At 44.6% G+C, this 27,459-nt stretch overlaps 1 protein-coding gene across 5 annotated transcripts in view; it reads left to right on the forward strand.

Moving 5' to 3' along the window:
- Positions 1-307: 307 nt before the first annotated feature.
- Positions 308-27,459, forward strand: part of cdc42bpb (CDC42 binding protein kinase beta (DMPK-like)) — a 49,945-nt gene continuing 22,793 nt past the window's right edge. For 3 of the 5 annotated variants that reach the window (XM_018727634.2, XM_018727633.2, XM_018727635.2), the window contains exons 1-10: positions 309-1,176; positions 16,014-16,105; positions 20,054-20,137; positions 21,072-21,167; positions 23,157-23,305; positions 23,552-23,645; positions 25,231-25,431; positions 26,007-26,255; positions 26,620-26,863; positions 26,946-27,056. In XM_018727634.2, coding sequence (XP_018583150.1) covers positions 1,002-1,176; positions 16,014-16,105; positions 20,054-20,137; positions 21,072-21,167; positions 23,157-23,305; positions 23,552-23,645; positions 25,231-25,431; positions 26,007-26,255; positions 26,620-26,863; positions 26,946-27,056 — 1,495 coding nt within the window. In that variant the 5' untranslated portion in view covers positions 309-1,001. Of the gene's footprint in view, positions 1,177-16,013; positions 16,106-20,053; positions 20,138-21,071; positions 21,168-23,156; positions 23,306-23,551; positions 23,646-25,230; positions 25,432-26,006; positions 26,256-26,619; positions 26,864-26,945; positions 27,057-27,459 lie in introns of all 5 variants that reach the window. The other 2 variants (XM_018727631.2, XM_018727632.2) reach the window with 1 other exon arrangement.

Raw genomic sequence — 27,459 nt, forward strand, 5'->3', positions numbered from 1 at the left:
ATTACACGTGAAAGAAAGTGCAGTGATTTAGTTTGTCTGTGGGAGAAAGATCATTCAGGTAGTCTCCCAGCAAGTCATACTTTTTGAGTGTCATTTCTAAATAAACAAATATATTCAATGGGGGAAGGAACGGGACAAATGTGCATTGCTTTGACTACAAGGTTGCGTCTTCGCTATATTGCCGGTGTGTTTGTGTCGCTAGCATCATCCAGCGATGAAGTCAGTGCCAGCTGTATCCCGGCGTTTTTTACACGGCGCGATGACGTCATTAGCGTCAACCGCGTTTCCGGTGGGCAGGGCTCCGCGAGCCCGGTCCGGATTCCCTGGAAGATTGTGAGTGCGCGAGAGTGAGGGAGCGAGCGCGGGGCTGGACGGCGCTTCAGCCATATTCCACACCTCTAGCCAAGGCTCCGGTCGAGAAAAGGCAGCTCAAAAGCTATAAAAGAAACTGGAGCTGACAAAATAAAGAACGCGAATTACACAGTGCGGGATTTTGCGGTGATTTGCTCGGATTAATTGGCACTCCGGATTGCGGCGAGCGGACGACGGCGCTGAGCCTGAAAAGGGGCGCAAACGACGAGACGAAGTAGTGCAAGTGCCTGTTTTTTGGCGGAAGGCGCAGACCGAGGCCGATGGGAGCAGCTGGTCGTCCGGTACGGGGAGAAGGAGCGTGATGGCGGCGGGAGCGCTGCCGAACAACGGGGTCGAGGCCACAGAGTGCCCCTTTAACAAGATGTCGGGTTCGTTGTAGCTGAAGGAATCAGTGCGGGATTTCAGCGGCGCTCCACCTCGGACTCATAAGCCGCAGTTTTGTAGTGTTTGTTGTTTTCGCCCGGGACTCGAGGAGGAGAAGCAGGAGGACAAGGAAGGAGAGAAGCAAGCAGGGGCCGAGCTGTCGGAGCTCCTCGCGGGAATATATTTGTTTTCTGAATATTTCAGTGTCATTTCTGAAGCGACTCTCTAAGACTAAGTCTTAGTTCTGCGGGCGTCGGCCAGTCAACATGTCGGCCAAGGTGAGGCTGAAGAAGCTGGAGCAGCTGCTCCTGGACGGCCCGCGGGAGGCCGAGGGCCGCCTCAGCGTGGAGACCCTGCTGGACCTGCTGCTGTGCCTGTACCACGAATGCAGCAACTCGCCGCTGCGGCGCGAGAAGCACGTCTCCGAGTTCCTCGAGTGGGGTGAGTGGGCCTGTGGGCTCCCGGCGAACGCCGTCGTCGGCGTGGAGGTGATCGCTGTGGGAAGTGTCCCACGGGACGGCAGAGGTGGTGACTGCTAGTGCCACTACCCATTTCCCTTCCAGTGTGTGTGTGTGTGTGTGTGAAGGTCCAGGGTTCGAATCCCACTCTTGCTGTAGTACCTCAGCCAGGGGCTCATGAATTGATAGAGTAAGAACATCCTCTGCATAAATAAGCAGCTTAGAATACAGATCTAAGCGTAAACGGTCTCGGAGGAAGGCGTCCACCAAAGCAACAAGTATGTGTGAAGCCTGTGGGAACGAATGTTTCCTGCACGAGGCCAGCTACTTACATGTGCTTTGTCTTGTAGTTAAAATTAATCTTGGTGTAACTTGTATGGCAGGATCAATAATGTGTGAAGCCAGCCTTTGTATTGCAGGTGGGTAAATGTGTTAGTGTGTGTATGTTTTCTTTTCCCAGGTAGAACGCGAGGCTATTTGCACGGGTGAAGGACATGCCATGGCCGTAGTCTTGTTTCATGGTCTGTCAGGTGCACGCTTTACGGTGTTTTCTTTTACCTTGTTTATTGCCATACGAAGGAGGAGACCAAGAACGGGAGTGACCTCTGTGATACGCAAGATCACACTAATTTCCTGCGACTCCCTGTGTGGGACACAAGGTGATGGCTTTCCTTGTCAAATTAAACATGGTCAGACTTGTTGGTGATCACTTTAAGAGGTGATCAGCCTGTACAGAGAAGTCTTGCTAGGCCAGCAATGGAACTCATGTTATCATTGTCACTTACATTTCCTCAGATGAATAAAATTGATGGACCTGTTTGCCGGTCAAATCAAAGCCGAGCTCGTCTTTGAGAACACAGCCATTCTCTGCGGTGCTTTTTCTGGGATCTTGGGGTATAAGTTTGTATGGTTTGTCCTGTAGTAACCCCCACCACTCCTTTGGTCCCAGTGCAGTGACTGGCCTTAGCTTTACAGTCCTACAGTAATGAAAGGATTCGCTTCCAGGAGTGTCTTACTGACGTCATTAATGGGATTAAAACCTGAATGGTTAACTGTTGAGTTGCATCTGTTCTTCTGGTGTGGGCGTTGCTTTGGGCCCCTCCAACACCTGACCCACAGGGTGGCATTTCTTGGCTACATGGAAAAGGCCACTTTTTGCAGGGCACACTCATGCCTCCCTGAAGGGAGAGAGTGCTCTGGTGCTTTTTTTTGGGGGGGGGGCGGATGTGCTCATTTGTAACCGAGTGGAACTGGAACGCAAAACCCCGCCTGCCTTCTTGCTCGCTTGCATCCTTAAGCCCTCTGTTAGGACCTGCTGTGTGCTGAAACTGAATTGGTTCCCATTGGTCCCCTCATGTCAGATGTGATCAGCCCCCATAGGCCTGTAAGGGACAGTCTGAGGGGAGTGGTGCACTGTGTTCATTCTGTGGATGAACACTATGGAGGGCAGGATTCGATTGAGTGCTCTGTGTGCTGTTAATCCTCCCTGGTTGAGTTCTTCTGCACTTCATTGGGAGAAAGGATCTTGAGGTAGACTGTTCTCTAAATTGCTTTGCTACTATATATAGCAAGATGCTCACCTACAGAGCCATCAATACATTACATAGGTGTTATAAAATGCAGGTTTGGATTGGGGCAGTTCTGATTTTGTCATAAGCTGGACTCTTAGCCTGGTTACAAAAATGTTCAGTGAACAACTTCTGTTGGATTACTCATGTATATATTTCAATATGTCATTCATGCTAAAACACAGGCTTCAAGGAAAAGAATGGTGTCTCTTTTCATTTGGTTTCTTTGAGTTGAAGCACTGTGAAATGCTATGGAAGAGCACTCATCTGTTACGGAGCTTCCTTATCTCTACATGATGTAAGCTTGCATCTTTGCAGGAATACTTTTACGTAGGGGTTCCTAGGTCAGAGACAGTTCTGCTGTTGTGCCTTTGAGAGGTTCTCAACATGAACTGCCTGAGCATACATGGGTAATAGTATGCGCTGTTACTCGCTGTGGGCCGAGGGCTCCCCCAGGTACATAAATACAAATATTTGGGCCTTTACAGAGTTTCCCCCTCCCACTGCTTTGTGCTTTCCACCATCCTGAGGCACAAGCTTGGTGACCAGCCGGCCATAATCTGAGCTCAGCGAGTAACCCTCCAAGTTCAATTGAGGGAGAGGTGGGTAATAGGGCTGATCGTATGAGGAAAGTTCTGACTTGGATCTGGATGAGCAGCTTTGTTCCTGGTTCTGGTTCACCATATCCAGTCTTTGCACTGCTGCTCTTCCACTTGCTGATCATATTAAGGGGAGTACAAATTGGTGACATTGTTGAGAAGTACTAGGCTCTTGCTGATATCAGGATCAGCCAGTCATATCTGCAGTTTGATTCAGGCTGGTGGGAGTGGTCGAGGATGGCTAATGTTTGTCAACTGTAACAGGTGGGTACCAACAGAGTGCCAAACACTCCTTGTCACCATTTCTCAAGTCTTATCTGAGTCCTCGTTTCCGTGGCAACAGATGCTGCCAAAGCACATTGCCGCATAGCGACGTGTTGTCTCTGCTTCGTGTTGACTCCTGTGGCTCTTGCTCAGCCGGAGAGCGGAAGAGGCTCTTCATAGGCCTCCTGGAGACTGTCCAGGCTGCTACACCGCAACTCATGTTGCAGACAGACAGAGGACCTGCTGGCTCCACTCTTGGTTTGAGAAGTCCTCTGTGAGTCCTGTCCTCTTAACTGAGTTCATGTTTGTGTCCACTGTGACTGTCTGATGTCCGTACCCATATTCTTCCATTCTAATGCCAGGTTAAATTCTGTTCAGTAAAAAGCAAAGATGGGCAAGTGTTGAAAGATCTAATTACTTCAACATTGTGCCCCCCCCCCCAACAGTCATCTATTCAATCTGCTTGTAGTGCCTGTAATAAAAGCTGTTATTTGCAGTGTGTCATTGTCATTTCCATGTTGGAAAGATCTTGCTTTGGTCGTTATCCACAGCAGTTTTTGTGAATCACTGACAGTGACTCCCCTCCCACCCATGCTGTCCTAGTACAGTGCTGAAAATGTCAGTTCTTTGTCTCCAAATGCCTCTGTTCGACTTAAGTCTTTACTGTGAGTAGCCTTGTGCTATGTGTCCTCAGCAAAGATGGCTAAACATGTCATATTCTGTACACCTCGGTAATCTTCAGCAAGACTCAGTGGAAACCCACCAGGGGGGGAAAAAAAAAGTACCACAGTGTTACGGAATGGGACTCTTGACCCTGAGAACGTTTGTGGCGATCAGAAGGAAACAGCCTGGGCGGCCCCCGCTCCACCCTCCTCTTCTGGGATTTGCACCAATCCATGTCCAAGAAATTTTGTCCATTTTTTTTTTTTTTTTTTATAAATATGTGGCAGAGGAAGACATTCTACAGTCAGGTTGTAGCATTGTAATTTCTTGGAAGAAGTCTTGCCCATGTGCAAATTGAAGTCTTTTCAGAAAAGGGGGAAAAAAAACCTCCACATCTGACCAAAACCTGCATGTTTATTGCATGTAGTGTCTGCTTCTTCTTAAAGTTGAAAATGCACACAGCCTTTAATGAGCACGCTGATGCAGCTGAAAAGGTCCTCAGCCAGCCGAGACCTTAAAATCACAGGAGTTCTTGTGAAACCAGCAGGCAAGCTGCTAGGACCCTCTGTCAGCACAGGACAAGCATCTTGCTTGTGTAATTGAGCTATAAATGATTTCAGGGAATTTACCTGGAATCATGCCAGTTTCTCGTTACAGTTGCCTACTAATTGCCTGCTGGTAGCTAGATCCCTATAAATGGTACAATTTGCTATGTGCATGAAGGTGCTGAGGTTCATGATTACAATTCAGTTTCGAGTTAGGGCGCAGGTTAAGTCGGGGGGTGGGCGACAATGTTTCACTGCAAAGTTTCCAGGCATGGTGTCTGACAAACTGAGTGGTTTCTGTGAATAAATCTTGTCTATGGAAGACCCAGTGAGCTGACACATTCATTTAATGGGCACTTTTATTCTAAGAGACTTAGAATGTTAGGTTTGTACATGAAACTCCCTACAGTTTAATCATTTGTATTGCTGTTTCCCCCCCCCCCCCCACTAGCAGGGTGTACCATGATCAAGAGTACTGCAATGGGATTTAAACCTGGACACTTCAACTACAAGGCAATGGCACTAACCACTACACAATCTGCTACTCTGGTACTTGTACCATGTAGCACTACAAAATAATTTAGCTGGTGCAGAAAAAGGCTGCTGCTGCAGTTGCACTCACACATTTCATTATAACTACTACTTGCTCTGATGTAGTGTCACCAGAGGTTATCAAACAGATTTTGAGGGTATCCTAGTGAAATATTTTTCCAGAAAGTGGCTGTAAGCAGTTTAAGATATGTTTAAGCTTAGTTTTGGACTGTGTTACCCCTTATGGCCCACAGCGTTGCTGTCCTGATCGCAGCGGATTGTAAAAACAGCAAAGGTTCCGATTCCATAGTTTAAGAGCTTTTGAACTGGCTTAGGAGAATCTGACAGCCCTGCTGCTGAACACTTTACATAACACAGCAGTGCATCTGTAGGCTTAGAAAATGTAGCAACACGACCCTGCTTGTCAAGGAATGCCCATTTAGAGTTGAGGGAAAAAAACACTCTCGATCTACAAGATGGAGCAGCCTTTAAAAGGCACTCCGCATCCCTGGATGTGTCTGACTCAGGGACAGTTCCTGTGCTGCCCAGCACTGATTTCCTCCAGGAATCAGAGTCACCAGACTTGCTGACCGTGGCGTGACCAAAGAGAATTCCACTCATTATTGTTAATTTCCTCCCGCTTGGCCCAAACTGCAGAGCTGTATGGAGCACCCACACCCTACTGCAATGGTTCACCACAAGGCCCAGGCATGACATGGATTAGAAGTTCAGCTGGACTCTTGGAGCTCCAGGTTTCTTCTGTCAGACACTAAAAGCTGTCTAGTGGAAATGTTTTTGGTAACACGGGTAGCTTCAGCACCCCACACCCCCCAGTACTGGCCACGCCTCAACAGCCAGTGCTGTTTTTCTCTGCTTGTTCAGGTTGCCAGGCAACAAGGCCCCTGTGTCTGGCTCAAGGTCACTCTGCACAGTAGAGCTCCAGCTGACCTTTGACTCGTTGAGTAGCGCCTAGTGTGCTGGGCTGTGGCGGAACATGTTCTCAAGTCTGTCCATATTTTGCCGACGAGGTTTTGCAGCAGCCCTTCCTTTTTGATGCTTGATCTCTCAGGAAGCAGCTCCTTCATAGAGCCTTGGGCTGGATGGGTGGGACTTTCTGGGGGGGCGCGGTTTGCAGTGTTGGTGAGGGACTGATTTCCTAGATATTCAAACGGTACAAGTAAAGCAACTGCTTTTAATGTTGTCATTGGCTTTCTTGTGCAGACATGTCTGTCAATAGCATTAGCAGTCTCTGAAATGAGTAAGCGGTGAACTGGAACCCTGGCCAAAGGGGTGGAGTGAAAGCATTGGGCAACCAGCTGCCCCAGGCACTCAGGGAAGGCGTTCACCTCCCACTGCTGGGCGTCGTCTTGATAAGGTGCCACTTGGGAATAGCCCCATTAGAATCCTTTGCGAGGCTTTAGGGCGTGTGTGTGTGTGTGTGTGTGTGTGTGTGTGTGTGTGCGGGCGGGCGGGCGGGCGGGCAGGCACATTGTCTGCATGTTTGAGCTTCTGGTTGACTGTCCCTAGTGCATGAGCTCAGGAAAAGACAGCTGCTCAAAGGAAGTGTGTCAGTTGCCCCAGGCTGCCCTCTAGCTACTCGCTGAGCTTGTTGTATTGTCCCCTTAAGCTCTAAATGCAACCGGAATAGCTTCCATAACATGTCTTATTCCAATGGTTAATGTGTTTAAAAAAAAAAAAAAAAAAAACAAATGTTTTGCTTTTATGAAAGTGGCTACTGAGAGTGTTAATACTATAATGTATTTTGAAAAGACCGAAGAGATTAAACTGACTCGTGCCTATCCCAGATGGTTCCCTGATAGTAAAAGGTTGAATTATTTCATAAATAAGCCCACAAAGTCTTGGTGTTCCTACATGTGGACTGCTGAGATGCCAAGCAAGATAGTAATAGCAGTTCATGATTATCAACCGTGGTGTTTTACTGCTGCTGATGCAGGTGGTGTTTAGGTGTACTCTTCTGTGCCTGCACTTTATGCTTCTTACCTAATCCTGGAATTCTGCAGCAATGAGCACCTCCAGGGTGGGTTTTCCTAGCTAGAAATAAAGCCCTCTGTTACTGGGTGTTTTGAATGCACCCCATAAGTCACTGTCAGGAGAAATGACCATTGTGAGAAAGGATCTATTTTGCTGCTTGAAACAACTGTCCTACCCCTCCCATTCATCACCTCTGCCAGAAGGTTCTCATCGCCACGGGTGCAGCTAGGGAAGCTGGGAGCTGCTCACGCACACTCAGGATGAGCTCTGGATTCCCCATTGGGGGAAGTGGGCAGGAACGTGATGGATTTCCTCTCAACACCAGATTACAGACTCAGTGAAGAAGCAGAACTGAAGGTTGCTGAAATTTTGTGGATGCATTAGATGGTCAGCAGGACCTCTTACAGATTTTCTGTTTTTTTTTTTTTTTTTTTTTTTTTTTTTACTATTATTGGCAGAATAATTGATGTCAAGTATCATTTTCAAGGTTACAGCAGAGCCCTCTGAGCTTGAATCTGTGACCTTTGCCTTGCCATTAGGCATCTGACCTACAGTCAGAGTTAAATCAACTTTCTTCCAAGCAAGTTGGCTGTCCTTCTCTAGACAGCAGCTTTCAATGACTGACAGTGTAGTAAAACAGGGCATGTACAGAGAGACGCCTGGAAAGATTGAGTAGAATCCATTTTTGCTCAGTTTTTTAGGACGCTTCTTAATTTAGATACAAGTTCTCTTGTCGGACATCTGTCTCTGGGGAAGCAGTTCACAGTTCCATGTAGTCTTTTTCAATAGAGAAAGTCTTTAGGGGTGCTTGGAGGTGCTGCCATCTCTATGGAAAACAGCCATTCTGTGATACACCTCCCTGGCCAGGTGTCCAGATGGCCAACTATAAGGTCTTCACTGCCAGTGACCTGACTCTATCTACCTTATAGCTCCAATTCTTATGCATAGCACATGCTTTTCCTCAGAGAGACTTACAAGACTTCATTATGTATGCTTTGTTTATTCAGACGGATGTTATTGGAGAAGTTCAGGTTATGTACCAATTCTCAAGGATCTGGCAGCAAGTTGAATCTACAGCCTTTTGTCCTGGATTCTGCCAGTGACACCCAGCTCCTGACCACTGCATGGAAGAGAAAGCTGTGAGGATCCTTGGTCATGGATGGGGGTAGTGGATGGTGGCAGGATGGAGCCCAGCAGGGGGTTGCTAAATGGCCTGTTCAGTGGAGACAGGAGGAGCCGGAAGGGATGCACTAGAAGCATGGCAGCTGGCGCTGGATAATAGATTAACCGCAGGCAACAGAGGATTGGACCCCTCTGCTTTTAACCACAGCCACCAGCTTGCCCCCCACCACCACACCCTACTCTTATCGCTTATCCATGCGCAGACAAAAATTGATGTCCACATCAATGTTTAATGACCCATTTGGGTACTACACTCTGATGGGCTGTTTGCAGGACCAGTTGGGTAGTGATCATTAGTTGGACTCGAGCAGGTCACACAGGTTAGTCTTGCTCCACCAGCAGACCTGGGATGCTTCTGGACAGTGACAAGTTCCAAACACAAATGGGAGGTCTTGTTGCACTGCCTTCTCTTCAGGGTGGAAAGGTTAACATCAGACTTTTTGCCAGTTCATGTACTGCATCCCTCCATTTCAACTTCATGTTCACTCTGTCTCATGCCTGGAAGATAAATGGCTCCTTGCTTGAGGCACACCTGTTCTTGCTCAGTCAGTCGCATGGGTCATTGCAGGTCAACAACCTTCTGAAATGGAGAGCTGTTTCTTTGTGTTTGAAGACTCATGCTTAGGCACAGGACCAGGGTTTTAACTGTGCCCTTTAATTGAGAGCTGGTTGGGATGGGTGACGATTCCAAACAAAAAGGAACATTGGCGGAGCTCACCAGTGGAGGCAGGATGTGCTCTCTGCCCATTTCTTCTCTGAAGATCTACCTTTTTATGGCAGGGGTGTATAGTTCGGGGTATGTGCTGTTAAGGGAGGTGTGGAAGAGCTGTGAGCTCTGAGGTTGACAGCTGAGCATTACATTTGTTTAATTAGCAGATGCTTTTCTCTAAATCCACTTCCAATGAACTCGAGTATTACCAGCCCACACACCTTATTCACCAAGGTGACTTACACTGCTAGATACACTACTTACAATGGGTCACTCATCTATACATCAGTGGAACACACTCTGTCACTCACACTATGGGTGAACCTGACTAGCATGTCTTTGGACTGTGGGAGGAAAGCAGAGCAGCTAGAGGAAACCTACACAGACATGGGGAGAACATGTAAACTCCCCACAGACTGAGCCTATGCTCTTTGAACGAATGAAGGGATCCACGTCTGTGCTGTGAGACAGCAGCGGTACTCGCTGTGCCACGGTGCCGTGCCACAGTGAAATGAGGTAAAACAGCCTACAGTGATGCAAGACATGGCCCCTTTGTTTGTTGAAAATAGAGAGGATTGGTGGAGAGGCAGTCCATTCCACCCTATGATGTTAGGACGATGCATACGTTCCAGCTGCGCAGGACTCGTTTTAAAGTGGTCCAGTGAATTAACGTTCACGCAGACATTGATTCAGAACTTTTGTGTCATAGAGGGTAGGAGGTAGGGAGTTTGTCCTCAGTTCTGTGTCTTTAAGGTTCCCAGGTCTGCTGGCAGGGCTTTGAGCTCCTTGAACCGTGGTTCCCTGCTGTTGTGCAGCCGACAGAGCCCGGGCGTCCTGCTGGGACCCAACCCACACTGTTTCATTTAGCCGCTCAGTCGGCACTTTCATCCAAAGCTGCTTATGGCATTCTATTAAAAAGCAGAATATGTTTTACTGAAGCAGTTCTGGTTGTGGGCTATGAGTAAGGGTACAGCAACTGGGTGTATCTTGATATTATGATGTGCAGCCCCCCACCATTTGCAGGAGCTAACTTACGGTGATTGTGCAATGGAGTATAGACTGGGGAGTTAGTCACAGTGATAGTTTATCAGGGTCATATCCCAAGACAAAGTCAATCTGGTTTAAAAATCAGCTTGGTGGAATCAGGTATCAAGTCATAAGCCTGCTGCCCTGGATAATGCCATCTCCAAAGAAAATGAATAATAAATGGATGTTGCATGCACATTAACAGTGGACATTTTGGGTTGATCTTCAGCCACATTCCGGTGGTCTCGCTTATCTTGACTCTCCCTTTTTGCATCCTAACTGCCCTGTGCCCCACCACTTTTGTCACAAGGATCAAGATAAAGACATGAAGTCAGCTGGTTGTTCTTCCTGCCTTCTAGAGCTTGTTCTATGTGAAACCTCATGCCTGGTCAGTCATCTGGGATACGCCAGGGATTCCAATGGCTCTTTGCTTTCTTTAACCTCCAGGCCTCCATCACACTTCTATACCATGAGTGTGTTTAGCATAGGAGGAGCAATACTGGCCTTTAACTTCCAGGTTCTTCTCTGTTGTGGCCCTGTTCTTTTCCTTGCTTACCTATTTTTTAAACCACAGAATGATATAATGTCCAATCAGAGATTAAACCAACATTCTTGGTTGTGAAAGCAAAACATTGTTCTGTTTGACTGTGGCAAATGATGCCAGCTTTGCTCACTGGTTTTGACCCGAGAGAGGTTCCCACAGAGACTGCAGTGTTAGGATGGTGACACCATGACCTCTGCAGGCGGGAGACAACAGCCCTCTCTCATGCCGCCACAGACAGTTATGATTCCGTCCGAGCTGGGCCTTTTTTTTTTAAATTTAAAAAAAAAGAAAAAAAAAAAAAAACTGTTAGGGGAGTGGTAATGCCTGCTTGGTGGTCATGCTGATTTATCATGGAGAGATCACTGAGTGAGAGGCACTAAGGTCTCTCACCACACTAAGTGCAAAATTACAGTGCTTAGATGTGCAGTAAATAAGCAGTACAACTGAAATGGTACCCTTACAAACACTGAAATGAGGACAGGGTCTATTAGATTTACAGTCCAGCAAGGATGACTCGCAGTGGCATCTAGTTACGCTGATGGGAGTATTCCAAGTGGATCCGTCTCATTTTCCATACGCACGCAGTCAGAAGCTGCTCGTCCCACGGCAAGCCGGAGCCTAACACGGCGCAAGGCTGGAGGGGGAGGTGACGCACCCCGGACAGGACACCAGTCTGTCACAAGGCTCCCCAAGCAGGACTCGAACCCCAGAGCTACCAGAGAGCAGGCCCTGGCCAAACCTGCTGCACCACTGTGCCCCCCTCTCATTCTCCAGACTTGCTAAAATAACATATCTCATTCATTTGGAATTTTGAAAAATTTCCTGCATGCATAAACAATTTTTTTAAAGTTTATATCGATCTTTATAGTCGAGCTTGCTGACTATAAAAATAAATTGTTGTAGAGTGTCAGTTGTAGTTTGGTACTTTACAGCTGTTGGATGATTCTAGAATGCACCAGAACATTCTAGAACGCATCAGATCTTAAGACATTGGAATTTTTGGTGCTTGGAACCGGTGCTAAATTTAGGTAATTTTGGAATATTTTAAAAAAAAAAAAAGAAAAGAAAAAAACTGTCATAGTATGAACTAACACCAAAAGTATGTTTAATCTAACAAAATTTATATGGAAAATGCAAAAAATCAATTATGTATTTAGAAACTTAAACAATACTGTTGATTTTTCTGATTGAAATCAGGTTTAGGTCAGCAGTGTCAAATGCCCCACACCCTCTTAAAAAATCAAATTCCAGAATTTAACCCTATGGACCTGTGTTGTCCATCCTTGATCTAAGTGTTTACATTGACCATTTAGGTTTTCCTCATGCTGTCACTTTGTGGTTGGGTCACCTTTGTGGGTTAAATCCTGCAATGAACTTTTGATCTGGGAAATTCTCATAGACTTTGCTGGTCTCATTTGGTTGGTGGCGGTGAACAGATATGCTCCACATCGGGGGTGGCAGAGATCAGTGGCAAGGTGTCAGGTCCAGGTGTTGGGTCTATTTCTGTGCTGTAATTCCAACCCAGAATGGTCAAGTGACAGACAATGTGTGAAAATGATGGTTAGGTTATAAATAGAGAATGCCAACTGCCTGTGCCGTTCTGGTCAATGTGCAGATTATTGGGAAATTATGGGGGCTACATAGTGTCCAGGGTCCCACGGCAAGAGTGCATTCGTCCTTGCTGTGCACGCTGCAGATGCAAGGCCCCTAGTAGGGGTCGTCCCACTTCCTATACCAATCACCCTGCATGGCAGCTAGTGATCGGCATAGCTGTGGAACTTTGCTGGACCTGTGCGCGGTATGAAGGTAATTTGCCCTTTCCCTACACCCTTGATCAGAGAAATTCAGGCTTCCAGTGCCCTGCAGCAGCAGATGGATTGCTACCCAAAGTGGAAAGTCTTGACATGTGGTGTAGTGGTCTCTGTCAGGCTTTATATTCTGCTGAATTATAGTTAATGTGTATCAGAAAGGGAATTTCAGAGTTCCATAGTTACAGTGAAGTGGTGTACATTCCACAATGGGTGGTTTCATACTAATAGTGTACAATGTAGTGTAAGCAGTTTTTGTCACATCCTTCCTAAATATCTTATAAGCATGTTTATCTATACTTCCTTGTATCTAGGGCTTGACATTAACATTTTGGCTCACTGGCCGCTGTGGTTAGTGATTTTCCAAAGTCACTAGCCAAAATGTCCCTCCCACCCCCCTCCCCAATAAATCATGAATTAAAGATAACTGGAGGCTGTAACTGCGTTTTTTGATGATATATTTGAACAAAAATTAGTTGCGCCTTTTTGTGCATCCGCACTGTCAACAAAAATGACAATTTCATATTGCTTCATGAAATAGGTAACCTTTTTTAAATTAGATTTATTTTTTTTTGCTAGGCTTAATTTAGGCTGCTCAGACCTCTTCTCTGCCCCTAATGAGATTGCCTAGCTGACAGTACTATTAACGTGTAAACTGTTTGTGTCTTAAAATGTGAAATTAGTGTAGTTACTAGCAATCAAGTACAGTAATATTAGTTTCGATTAATTTACTCACACATCTACAAGTAATCAGTGAAGGGTCTTCCATGCTTCCCGATCGCGTGGATGTTTTGGAAAAGCAGCGTCATCTTTTGAAACTGACGACTTCATTGTGACAAGTGCTTTGATAGCAACGCTGTCTTCACACCCTCAATATGCCGCCACATTTTCAACTTTTCTTCCCTTCTCTGGCTGGAGTCTGGTGCCGAAGTCCCCAATAGTATACACGCACACACTGTAGTAAGTGCTCATGGGAGTTGTATTATTTAGGGTGACATTGACTTGATTTGATTGTCTAAGGAGAGTTTTGTGAGCTATGTTTTTTTTCATGCCACCAAAACGTCACATGCTAAAGTGGCTAGTAGGGGGGGATGGAGTTGCCTGCCATTGCCATTTTCTACCTGCGTTTGGGGGGTGGCGGGTATTAATGTCAAGCCCTGCTTATACCCCATTATATGTGTCAGTCCTGTCTTTTAAACCTAGTTTGAAGTAACTTGTCTGTTTTGAAATGTAAGGCAAACCAACTTGGTCTAACTGGACCAACAGAATTCTTTCTCAGAAGAGACCTAGTCAGCTGAAGCAGGTTGATACCCACTTTAGGGTGGTCCTGAGTATCACTGTGGGTGGAGCCAAGTCACCCCTTCCCCCAACCTCACACACCGCCTACTGACACCCAAGAGTAGGGATAAGCTGGCTCGTACTGCGGCCCGCCATGCTCCGGCTGCACCTCTCTCTGTAGGATTACCCCAGGATTAGCTGTTTCTATCCCTGTAGGTCTCTGCTGGGGTCACTTTGTGCCCGTAGCAGCCCTGTGAGTTGGCTTTCCTTTTATACTAGGAATTAATTCTGTGGGAACAGCAGGTGGCATAGCAGTTTTGGAACTAGCCACGTCACAAAAATTTTAGAGGTTCGTATCCTGTGACGTACACTGAAATGAGGTGTTTAACACACTGTGATCCAGGAAATATCTAACCATTGTTAAAACACTACCTGCTGTTTGATGGTTATTTTTTTTTGGTTGTTGATAACTGATAGGCATTTATCCTTCACACATCATATCTGCAGGATGAGAATTTAGAATATTTATTCTTGGGAAGGTGTGGGGATGTAGACCTTAGGATTCCACCCAAATTTATTTTGCTTTAATTGAAGCAGCCTTCATGTCTACTGACTTTTTTGCGTTGTTTCCTTTGCTACAAAGAGGCACCTGTGATGTTTGTTTGAGCTCATTTGTTTAGTGTACAAAGAGTTAGAGCCTGACTTTTCATTCTGATTCATAAAGGTGAGCACAACATATTGTGGAAGTCAGTTACATCATGTGGGGATCTTTGAATAAGAAATCCTTGATGTTTGATATCATGGTAAGGTGTGTGCATCTGAGGTGTTGATGACAACTATTGCTGTGCTTGTCAACTACCTTCAGTGCAAAGGTGTACAGACAGCATGTGGTAGGCAGTCAAGCAAAATTCTAAGAGCAACCAGAATTCCTGTCTTTTCATTCTGTGGCAACGTGACCACTTTGAAGGCTTGGCTACTTTAGTGGGAGGCAGACTAGCTCTGTCACGCCTAGGTCTCTGGCCCTGTGGACCTCATGTCTATTGATCGGTCTATCTTGTGCCTGTGGGTTGCACACTGTGGGCCTTATTACAGTGTGCTTTGTCATACTTCAGTGAGGTCTCTGAACTATGTCCTACCAGGGTCTGAGTCTAGTCTACAGGAAGTCATCAGTCTGATTGGTCTCTGATCTTCCTCACCTTACAGAGCCAAACAGTTGCTCCTTGATCTCAGGTCCGTGTCCCCCCCCCGTCTTATCTCACATGGTTCACAACAGAAACTTCCATAGAGCTAGAGGGTCCTGCAGGGCTCTAGTGGACTTAACAGGAAAGTCCCCTAGATCTACAGCTGTGTGTCATCCCTGATGCCTTTGCCCTTGTGTGAGGTACATCTGTCCTGGTGGCTCCCAGGGAACTCAGTACCTACGCCGGGCATCTGCTCAGGTGGGTGGTATTACCGTACTTTTACTGCATATACAAATGGGGGTTAGTGTTTAAAGTAACCCAGTTAAAGGATAAATACAGCTGGAGAGCCCCCTCAGCCAGTCTGCATGTCCTCTTATGGTAAAGAACAGCTGTGCTGTCCAGTGGGCTGAGAGCCATGGCAACATGGGGGGTGATGAGATGGTGAATGCTTGGGACATATATTGTATTCCATGCATTTCTTAACTGAAGGTGGGATTGCCTGGTGACAGCATGGTATTTATCACCTGCTCTACAGGTTCTTAACAGTGTTGGAGTAGGCAGAGGATTGATCGCTTCTGTGCTTCACTCTAGACTTGGTATCACTTGTTACCTGAATTAGGCAATTTTTAGACCAGTTCTGGCAAGCAGATCAGCAAGCAGTGGTATGGAATGTAGTGTGCCATGATGCATAGAAAAACTGTACTGGAAAAATTTGCTCTGGCACTATGAGTTTTCCTGTTTTTCAGTGTGGTTTTGTTTTTCCTCCTTTACTCCTCACTAACAAGCCTTCTGGCCAAGAATTGATTCAGTTAGTAGATTCAAAGGTGCTGCAGGGGAACAAGATAGACTGGTTCATTGCAGAGACATCCTTTATGTTGTCAGTCAGAGATTAAGTCACCCTCTTTTGTTTCTCCCTTCCTCCAACTACAGTGAAACCATTCACCACAACTCTGAAGGAGATGCGGCTGCATAGAGATGACTTTGAGATGCTCAAGGTGATTGGCAGGGGGGCTTTTGGAGAGGTAAGCAGCAGATTCCATTTTATTAGTTGATACATGAACTATTTAAATAGGTTTAATTTTTTACCAGGATAAGTACCTTGTTCAGTGCTACTATAGCAATAGCACATAGTAGGAACCAGCAACTTTCATGTCCTTGACCACTGTCTGCAACCCTTCGTAGGGTTTGCCTTGAAGGTGTTGCCTTGTCATCTGTAAGATGCTAGATCAAGTTCCACTCCTACTACATTTCCCTTAAATTGCTCCAGTGAAAACACCCTGATGTTTAATTTGGTTACTTTAGATCAGGGGTTCTTAACTCATGGTTCATGGACCCCTTGAGGATACTTTAATGGTTTTCAAGGGATCCATAAAATGGAGGGTAGCTTTGAAAAGAACACTTAGTAAAAGTTAATCAGTATTTATGACATAATTGAAAGTAGTCAATTTCTAGTGCATTGCATTGAACTCAGTATTTTATTTCTCATGGAATTTTATCAGTATTTTTGTAGGAGGGTTGCTTAGCTTCCATTAGGTTCTGAAAGGGGCCCACTGCCATGAAAAGGTTAAGAACCTCTGCCTATATAAAGTCAAGAGTTAAATAGCAGATAACAATAATTCTGCTGTTCATGCCATAGCTGCTTCTTGGTTGCTTAACCTGGTTTGGCAGAGTCACATGTCCCAGAGCCACACACTTTTAGTAAATGGACTGATGGAATCTACCCTGTGACAGGATACTGTGCTCTAGCAGTAGACTGTGAAAGCCACACACTTGATTGATATTCTGGAGGTTCTGTAAGTTTTGGAACATTCAAAGCAGTAGCAACCTGTAGTGTTTGTCTCCAGATTCTTGTTCAGTACATTGCCTGCTCCTTGGTACACTTGGAAGCCTGGAGCCCTGTAGGTTTTGCTCATTGTCCCTGGGTCTGTGTTTGTCTGTATACACTTGCATGTGTGGGTATGGGGTTTGTGCCATAAATGCTGACTCACTAAGGATTGGTTACACTGTTCCTTGCATGATATGTATAGCAGCACTCAAGGGGTGAGGCTCCAGGAGATATACAGGAAAAGGATTTCCCCCCCAGAGACAGGAAATGGATAAAATTGGGTTTCCTTTAAGTGATGATGTGCCTCACACTTGTACACACAACCACTGGACACAGTCCACCAGTGCTTTGGCAGATACAAGTCTCACCATGTTAGTGTGAGAATGATTTTTTTTTTTTTTATTTTATTTTAAATATAAAAGCTCTAGCTTCCTGTTTAACCTATTATGTTTACATGTTGAGAACTCTTATTCACTTACCTGATCCACATCATTCCAATGTTTGACCTTCAGCTTTGTGTGTCCTCTTTCCTTGCTGTAGTCCTTTTCAGGTACCTCTGGATGTCACAAGCACTTTTTGTAGTCAGTCATTTAAAAATAAAATTTGAGGATTGCAAAAATTACTGCTGCTATTTTTTGACAAGACACAAGTCAGTTTTCTCTCTTTTTTTTTTTTTTTTTTTTTGCAAGGGACATCTAAAGCCTTGCTCTACCAATGGGGCACAGAGAAACCCCAGCTAGCAACATGTTGTGACTGGGTGATTCTGGTATGGGGTTGCCAGTTGAACATCTTTACGACTGCTTTCACTCACTCTGCCTAGGATGTCTCTATCTGCCTCTACCTGTTGTCTCTCATACATATACAACCTGACAACCTTCCTGTGTGTTCCTGCTACTAATTGCATCTTTACACTAAAAGCTTTCTTTACTAAACAGACAGAGTGTTGGGTGGATGGCATTTGCTAACTGAGCTTTAGATTTATTTAAAAAAAAAAGTTTATATTGGTCCACTTTGCATCAGACTTCCATCCATCCATCTTCAGTAGCCATATAACCAGTTCTCAGGGTTATGGTGGTCTGGAGCCAATCCTGGGAAATATGTATAAGTGGAATACACCCTGCATGGGCCACCAGTTCATTGCAGGGGAGTCCGTCTCTCTCTGTCACAATCTCAAACACATGCAGGTCAATGTAGAGGTTAATCTAAGACATGTGTCTTTGGACTGTGAGTAGGAAACCCATGCAAAACATGGGGAGATCATTTAAACTCGACAGACTGAGTGGGGTTTGAACCCATGCTCACAAACACAACCTGGGTGCTGTGAGGCACAAGCATTTCCTGATGTGCCTCTGTACTGTCTCACACAACAGTATTGGTGTTAATGAAAAAAGAAATTTTTTTTTTCTGTGTATAAATCTGGAATTTCTCACTAGGATCCTTCACAGTGGGCAGTGTATAGTGTGGAAGCCTGTCTAGTCAAATGATCTTACCAGTACATGTTGCAATACATAGTTTAATATGCATTTGTAACCCTTCAGCACTGGGTTGGAAGTACATGTACCTGTAGCATGCTTGCCTGACCAATGTAGAAGCATCTAACAAAGTTGATTGTTTGGAAGCTTTTAGCTTATGTAAATTTGAGCAAATTTACTTTCTGGCCTTTCTGCACATATGTCATTGAAGTAGAACACGTGGATAGGCGTTGTGATGAGGTGTGCCTGCCCCTGGGGCGTCCTCTCTGGGCCCAGGTCATGAATCAGAGCAGGCAGGTGACACCTTTTGTGTGTGTGTGTGTGTGTGTGTGTGTGTGTGTGTGTGTGTGTGTGTGTGTTTTGAATGGAGAAAGGACAGCTCCTGAGCTCAATGTGTTTTTCTCTAGAGAGGTATTGGGTGGAGTGCAGCACTGAATGTGTGGCTGTTCTACTTAAGTGTCCTGCATTTTTGTACCTGTGTTTGTGTGTGCATTCCTTTTAGTCTTGCCACTGTATCTGTGGCATTTTTCTGTTTATATTGGTGAGCTGGTGTGCTTTTGGTATGACAGCAGGTCCATCTGGAAGTTGAAACGAAGCTGATTGCAGAGTGATCACAATGAGGCTGCAGTGTTGTTCTATCGTTTGATCGGCTGTCAGAATAGAACCCTGAAAAATGGTCATTGAAAGATGTAACAAGCACTCCTCAAGTAGTGTATTATAAATCACGTAACTTCTTGTATGTAAGAAGATCTTTCCAGATTTTGGTCGCAGCTGGGAAGTTGATGTGGTGTGGCTTTGATAAAGTTATACTATATGCTTAGCAGACACCTAGAAAAATTTTTGCTCCTTAGAGCACCAGGACTGTTGTGCTATTCACAAGCAGAATTACTATACTGTTTTGAGTAGAGCTGTGGCTCCTGGCATTGGAGAAGCACAAATAGGCATATGTTTTCTCTTTTCTGAGCCTCTTGTGTGTGACGTATGTGCAGGTCTCCCTGACCGAGGCAGACTCTGGGGGAGTGCCAGCTTGCCCCTTTCTGAACGACAGCCTGATTTGCACTTCCTCACTGGGCTGTAATCCTGCTTGGGCTTTGCTTCAGTGCTGTCAGCCTTAAAGATGACAGAAGCCACTTAGTCACATGGACTACAAGTCGAACCAACCCTGACCTGGCAGCAGGAGGGTACTCTGGGACATGTTAGCTATGCTTGGCCATGACCCCAGAGTGATGTACTTCCCATTAATTTTTACGTGGGATTTGTAAATGCTCACCATTGCCTTTCTGTATGCAATGCCAGCTAATTTCTGAGATAGATTTTGACTTGCTGTCGCAAGCTGTATGTCACTCGGTTCTGTCTTCTTTCGTTCTCACCAGCCACTGGTTTGGCCTTTTTCTAGAGGCAAAGCTAGGACTTTACAATTCAAGGCACTGATGGCAGTTTGTACTGGTAGCATGCCAGCTGTACCAGGCTGGGGAAAATGACTGCTGGTTTGGCGTGTCTCTGCCTCTGAGAGGGAAGCTATCCCAGTGCTAACAGGCCCGAAGTAAGCTGGTGTAAAAATAAAATGGTGCTGAAATCCTTCACGTCTTAATCTGAAGCCCAGAAATAACTGGTCGCTGATCATTTTGTGTGTCCATGTGAACTGAGCCTTTCTCTTCCTTTCTTTTCTCCAGGTTGCAGTGGTGAAGATGAAGAACACGGAGAGGGTGTATGCCATGAAAATCCTCAATAAATGGGACATGCTGAAGAGGGCTGAAGTGTGTGTCGAGTTCTTTCAGTTCTGTTTTGCCCTTCTACAATCACAATTATAGTCTCCCATTGCCTTAACTCGCATTGTTTGCGCTCGCAGCCTGGTTCGCTCTATCTTTAATCAGGTTTACCCTAAATCAATTAAAAATACAGCATGAGTACATGGATTTATATGTAGTTCATAGGGCTGCTAAGTGTAATTTAGGGTATGTTCTTTTAAGTCCAGAATCAGAAAGTCTGTTTTTCTACAAGCAAATCAGTAATTTGCAGCAAAAGTTGCTGGAGTAAAATGAAAACCCTAAAATGACACCTGGGAGCCTTATAAGGAGTTTAATCTTGAAAGTAGGATATTTCTGTTAGATGTGACAAGTTTATAAAATGATTTTTCTTTCTTTTGCCCAGTATGTGGTGGCAAGGCCTGGTGCCAGGAGATTTCTGTGCAGCTTGACCTAGTTTCCCCCACCGTTGACTTTGACGTTTTCTCCAGGCCTCCAGCACTGCTGCCCCATCAGGGCAGCTTTTGTCGACGACTCTGGCTAATCCCTCAATCCTGTAATGTCGCCATTACAGAACGCAGGCCAAGGGGATGTTGTCCCACCCTGCCCCCAGTCCAGACACTGATGGCTATTCGGCTTATTCATTTAGGCCACAGCATTTGCTTGTTCCCCCCCCATGCCTTCCGTTATGCAATTTTTTAAAATTCAGCTAAATTTGTCAGTGTTGGTCATTTCAGAAGTGGCTTGTCTCATGTCTGAACAATAGTGTAGGTGCATTAATGTGTTTTTTTTTTTTCTCCTTTTTCAATTCAAGAATCTGTCAAAGTTAGTTTTTCATGTATCTCAGTTGCCAGTGAATGTCAGTGCTTTTTCTGTGTGTTAGGAATGCATTTGTTACTATGTGTGGTTGTCCTGTGTGAATGACCAGTGTTTTGTTCACATGCAGACAGCGTGTTTCCGTGAGGAGCGGAATGTGCTCGTGCATGGAGATTGCCAGTGGATCACCACACTGCATTATGCCTTCCAGGATGACAACTACTTGGTGAGAGCAGGCGGCCTCATCCCTCATTTACCTAATCCTTCTGTGGGGTGGCCTTGGCTTTCAGCCCTTCAAGTTGTACATTCATCCTCCAGTTTCTAACCAGTTTACCCTAGATGAAATTACCTATTCCTCATCTAATGGGGTACAACAACAAACAGCTTCAATAGCTTATCAAAATGTATATCTTTTTCATTCAAGAGGCTTATTACAATGACATTTTGCCTGGTATATTTTACTTCCACAGTAGGCATGTTATTATATACAATAGTGTTGCTACTTGTATCAGATGTTTTGGAACAGAAAGAAAACATGCTTGCTTTTTCAAAACCAACAGATTTTTGTCCATCATTGGTGTCAGTCTGGCTGTTTTCTCTCTCAAAGTACTGTTAACCCACATTACGCTGGAAACAGTGACCACTAATGTACCAGTGGGGTTTGAAGAATGGTGCTGGATGGAGACAATTTTCCTTCAAGTAGTTTATTAGTCACATACTGTCGTGGGCAACATGGCGCAGTGAGTAGCACTGCTGTCTCACAGCGCCTGGGTGGTGCAATAGGACATGGCTTCAGTCCCCACTCAGTCTGTGTGGAGTTTGCACGTTCTACCTATGTCTGCGTGGGTTTCTTCTGGGTGCTCCGGTTTCCTCCCACGATCCAAAGATATGCTGTTCAGGTTCCCCCATAGTGTGTGAGTGACAGAGAGAGTGTGTTCCACTGATGTATGGATGAGTGATGAGTGTAAGTATGTATCTAGCAGTGTAAGTCACCTTGGTGAATAAGGTGTGTGGGCAGGGTAACACTATGTAGTTTGGAAGTCACTTTGGAGAAAAGCATCTGCTAAATAAATTATTGTAAATTGTAAATAAAGTACTGTATATACTTCCTCCTTTCTATCACACTCTTAACCAGTTACAACTGTTAAGATAAATGTAAATCAGTGGAAATTGTAGAGTCCTTTGAAATCAACTATAAATGTTGTTGAAATCCTATGAACTAGTTTAATGAAGTGAATATCCTTACATGAGCATTATTATAGCTTTAATGTGGTGATCAAATTAGTGTTGTCTAGTGTCAAATACTTATTAATGCAACACATTTAACAGCATAGCATCTTCATTCTTTGAAGAGTGAAATACATGGACAGTGGCAGGCATTAAGTCACCTGAAGTGACTTTAAAGAGTAACTTCAGTCAGACCACTGAGATGGAAACAAAACCAGCTCACACTCACAGGGTTCAAAATTTGTGCACCCGTCCTGTAAAGTGTTTGTTTGAGTCATGCTGCAAAAATAGTTCAGGCAGCACTGGATTCATGTTTTCTCTGGAATGTTTTTTTTTTTTAAAAATAAGTCAAGCAATCTCATAAGGAACAACAGGCCTTAAGAACACTTATTTTGTAAACCAAAACCATGGTTATAGGTTTGAGCTGTGAAACTCCTCTTCCCTTACAAGAATAAGTACCAGCAAACAATAGAGGGTACAGTTTCATTAATCATTACAAATATCTTTTTGTATTGTTCTTCTAAAGAGTAAATTGTCAACTCCAAAGTGCCGGAGAATCTGTTATGGCTTGTGCTAGGTGAGTGGGTTAGGAATCCTGTTGCAGAGAATTGTAAACTTATCAGGAGTAATCAAGTAATTGTTTAATAAATTGAATGTTCTCCAGAGGCAGGGAGACAGGCAGTCATGCAGCAGCTATTTTCCTCATTTATGGCTGTCCTAAGCTTCTGAGGCCAAGCCCAGCCATTTTTTAGGTGGTATTTTTCCATTGTGTAAAGATTTTTCCATTGTCCTTTTCCTAATTTGTCTGTCCACCCTTTTCATTTCGTTTGACAGAGGTTTAGCATGGATTGTTAATATGCCACAAGGAAAGATGAATCCCCTCATTCTGTGAGGCTGGAGTCTGTGAGATCTCATAGATGACAAGAAATTAAAATTATTACTTAGTGCAGCTGGGTCATTCACTGAGTTTTGATTTTTCCCATTGCAGTATTTGGTGATGGACTACTATGTTGGTGGGGACCTGCTAACGCTGCTCAGCAAGTTTGAAGACCGCCTTCCAGAGGACATGGCCAGGTTCTACGTGGCCGAGATGGTTCTAGCGATTCATTCCATCCATCAACAGCACTATGTGCACAGGTGAGAACATCTACGGTGTGGGTCTTCATGGATTCGAACTCCAGGTATCCTTTCTGTCTTCACATAGTGGTCCTCCGCATTTTGATTCTGGCTTATATGCCAAGAATAATAGTCAGAAGAGTCAATACAATTCCTGTGCTGGTTTAACTGACTTTGTTTTGAAGATTAACAGTTGTAAGAGGTTGTGATTCTGAAACTACTCCAGTTCATTTATAAGTCTGAGTGATAAGCTCCTCTCTGTTTCAGAGACATAAAGCCGGACAATGTACTGCTAGACATGAATGGACATATTCGTTTGGCTGACTTTGGATCCTGCCTGAAGATGATGGACGATGGGACAGTAAGCACTGCACATGTCCTCTGTATACACGCACGCACGATTCTGTGTGCTTTCCAGTTCTCACTCCACATAACTAGGGAGATGATCTTAAATTCTTTTTTCTGCCTGATTCATTAGGCACTAACGACTAATTAAAAATAAATGGGTCATGAAGTTTAATTTTTGAAGGAGCAGAGGCAGTAGAAAAGAGCCTTTTGCCTTATGTTTCTGAAATAAGCTTGTTTGGACAATTCTTTGCTCAAAGTGACTCGTGCAGACATCAGTGAAAGGGCTTTAAACAGATGAGCAATGATCTCCATGTTCCCTGTTTTTAAATTACATCTGTTTATATTACCAGTTAAATGCTAAAACTAGTATGTATACCTCTGATCCGACCTGTGATGCTGCTCACATAACTTGTTTTTAGGAATTTTTCCCACCCCACATCTTATCACTCCTTTGATAGGTACTGTTCCTTTTGCTGTAATTTCAGTGAAGCATCACAGAAAATATTTTGGTGCCAGTGGCACAGGAAGTAGCAATGTTGTCTTAATACTGAAATGTTGTGAAAGGTTGTGGGTTTGATCCTCTCTGTCTGTGTGGAATTTGCATGTTCTCCCTGTGTTGGCATGGGTTTCCTCTAGGTGCTCCAGTTTCCTCACCCGTAGTCCAAAGACATGCTTTCAAATGAATTAGTGACTCCAAATTGCCCATATTGTGTGCCTGAGAGAGTTTCTCTGATCAGTGAATCTTTGTACCTAGTGTTTTCAAGCATTGTAAGTCTCCTTGGGTGAAAAGGTGTGCTTAAATAATACTACATACAGTTGTGGTCATTGAAAGATGCTTTTTCTGTTAAATAAACAAATGCAAACTGTTGCTTTAAACCCCACTGCTGCCCTGTAAACGCAAATCCAGAACTTATTGACAGAGGTGTGACTGTATGTGGGGTATCTTGTTTCACAGAAATGGTACATCACGAGCGCATATTTAAAATTGACACAGCTGTTTGCCACAATATAAAGAAATAAATTTTACTTTACTGTTTTACTACTTAGTTTGTCCTGTGGCAGAAGGTATTTGATTTTTGTAGGAATGAAAAGATGAGAAAATTCTGGAACAATTTGCAAATGCAAAGAGGATTAACCATCAAGGCTGTGTTTCTCAAAATATGATTGCACAAGTCAAGCAAATGAGTTTCAAGTTTTGGTGTTGACCTTTTTCTGACCCAAGCAGGACTGAGCCATTGCAGACCATACAGTGCTTCTAGTTTCTTCCAAGACTTCACAATGTTATTTAAAAGGCACCGTGTCCAGGATCTGTCCTTTAATCAGCTACTACCTCTGTTGCATTCTGTTAGATGTGTTAAATTTAATTTAGCTAAATCGTGACTGTGTTAATAGAAAGCATTGCAGCAGCTCATAGTGAAGTGATGTATTAATGGCAGCTGGGAGCAGGTTGGGGGTTCTAATTGGCTCACAGATTAATGATTCAGGACATCAACACTACTGGTAATGCAGATCTCCTTGTAGGATCCCTCCTCACTAATTTCACACTAGTAGGGTCCTTCACTGTTTAGTGTCCTCATGTTGGTCTTTGATTGGCACAGGTACAGTCCTCAGTTGCTGTGGGAACCCCAGACTACATCTCGCCTGAGATCCTACAAGCCATGGAGGATGGCATGGGGAAATACGGACCGGAGTGCGATTGGTGGTCATTGGGCGTCTGCATGTATGAGATGCTGTATGGCGAAACGCCCTTCTATGCCGAGTCCCTGGTGGAGACCTACGGAAAGATCATGAACCATGAGGTGAGCTGTCAGCCATTGCTCATGTCACGTGTTTTTTTTTTTTTTTTTTTTTTTTTTTTTTTAGCTTTGTCGGAGCATTTGCTACTGATGATTTGCCTGATGGAAGTATATTTTATGTAATCTGCCCCGAAGTTAGTATAGTTTGATTGGTTTTGCTCATGATTTGACTGCACAATGCCTGTTCTTGAGTAATGCAACTCTGGGTGATTTCCCCAGGGGCAAACATGTAGAAAACAGAGCATAATTGGCTGATTTAATCCTGAATTTGCATTGGCATGATGCAGAGAGAAATGCATCAAAGTTAGCCAGCTGTGCCTCCTTGTTTGGGAAAAGTCCTTTCGTGGCTGAAATGTTTATGTTGATTGTAATTATAAGCAGAAAAACCAAGTAACATTTAATGGGTGGTAGGATCTCTGGAAAATACCACCCAATAAGAAATCTGAATGATCTACCATTTGTCTGTCAACACAACTGTTGACCCTTGAAGATGTTATATATGTGATTAAGTATGTGTTCAATGTCACTGTGGGGTTCTCATTTTATGTTGTCCTCTCCCAATCCAACACCACACCAAGGAGCGTTTCCAGTTCCCCTCCCACATCACGGACGTATCAGAGGATGCCAAGGACCTGATCCAGCGACTCATTTGCAGCCGTGAGCGGCGCCTGGGCCAGAATGGTATTGATGACTTCAAGCGGCATCCTTTCTTCTGTGGCATCGACTGGGATAATATCCGGAGCACTGAGGCACCTTACATTCCTGATGTCAGCTCCCCCTCTGACACCTCCAACTTTGACGTGGATGATGACGTGCTTAAAAACCCGGTGCGTCTGGTCAGAGCATTCTATCAGAGGCCTGACACCGTTTTACTTAATTTTCTGTTCTAAACCTTTTTGAACCTTCAGGCGCTTAAAGTACCCGTTAAGGAAATACAGTTAACTCACAGCTAATAACAGTATATCATTTTAAACCTTTGGCAAGATTTACATCTGGATATTTGAGTTAAATACCTTTATAATGTGTGAAAACAAGAGCTCACATGGACCAGAGATGGTACTGTTTTGTGCAAGTTTCATTATGTACACCCATGTGCATCACCCAAAACGATTAGTCCTATTCAGACTCTCTGGGTTGCACTTTGTAGCTGTCTGTTCTATCACTGACTCACCCAGCTGTCTTCTCTTTTAGGATGTGGTGCCCCCTGTGTCGCATACAGGCTTTTCTGGGCAGCACCTTCCCTTTGTTGGGTTCACCTACACCACGGATAGCTGCTTCTCTGACTGTGGGAGCTTGAGGCGGGCTGCAGTAGATGGTGCTGGCCAGGCGGGCAATGCCCAGCAGGATGTGGGAAGCAGCCCACAGGTTGAGGCCTTTGAGCGGCGCATAAAGCGACTAGAGCAGGAGAAGCAAGAACTGAGCCGCAAGCTGCAAGGTATTGAGTCCCCACATATACAAGCATGCCCATGCGTTCACATACACATGTACGTTTAACTTTCTCTCCACTGCTCCTCTAGAGGCCGTACAGTCCCTCCATGGTTCAGCGCGTGGGGTGGGAACTGTTGGGAGAGACAAGGAGATTAAGAAGCTAAATGAGGAAATAGAGCGGCTCAAAAAGAAGTTGTCAGGTTGGCCTCTTTCCCTGTCAGTGCTGCCCCCCCCCCCCCCCCATAAAGCAACAGATGCTGAACAAACAGTGATGGTTTGCGACACTTGCCATTTAGCGGTTTTTAACTGACAGGTTATTTTAGGGAGAAAGAGTTTACCGTCCAAGAGTAGATGTTATTTTAAAATGGCTTATTGCCCCATACCAGTAGCCTGTGGCCCATGAAGTGCATTACAGAAAACAGGTGAGGTCTGTTAAAGTGTTGTCATAAGGACCACAAATTCCTGTGATTTGCTTGTTTTTAACTGCTGAGCTACATTGCTGGAAACTGATATTTAGGATTGAAATTACCCCACTTGCTGTTCTAAGTGTGAATTATTCCCTAATGAAAGGAAATTGGAAAACTGACCAACATGGCATGTAAT

This window comes from Scleropages formosus, chromosome 15 (assembly GCF_900964775.1).
Source record: "Scleropages formosus chromosome 15, fSclFor1.1, whole genome shotgun sequence".
Taxonomy (NCBI): domain Eukaryota; kingdom Metazoa; phylum Chordata; class Actinopteri; order Osteoglossiformes; family Osteoglossidae; genus Scleropages; species Scleropages formosus.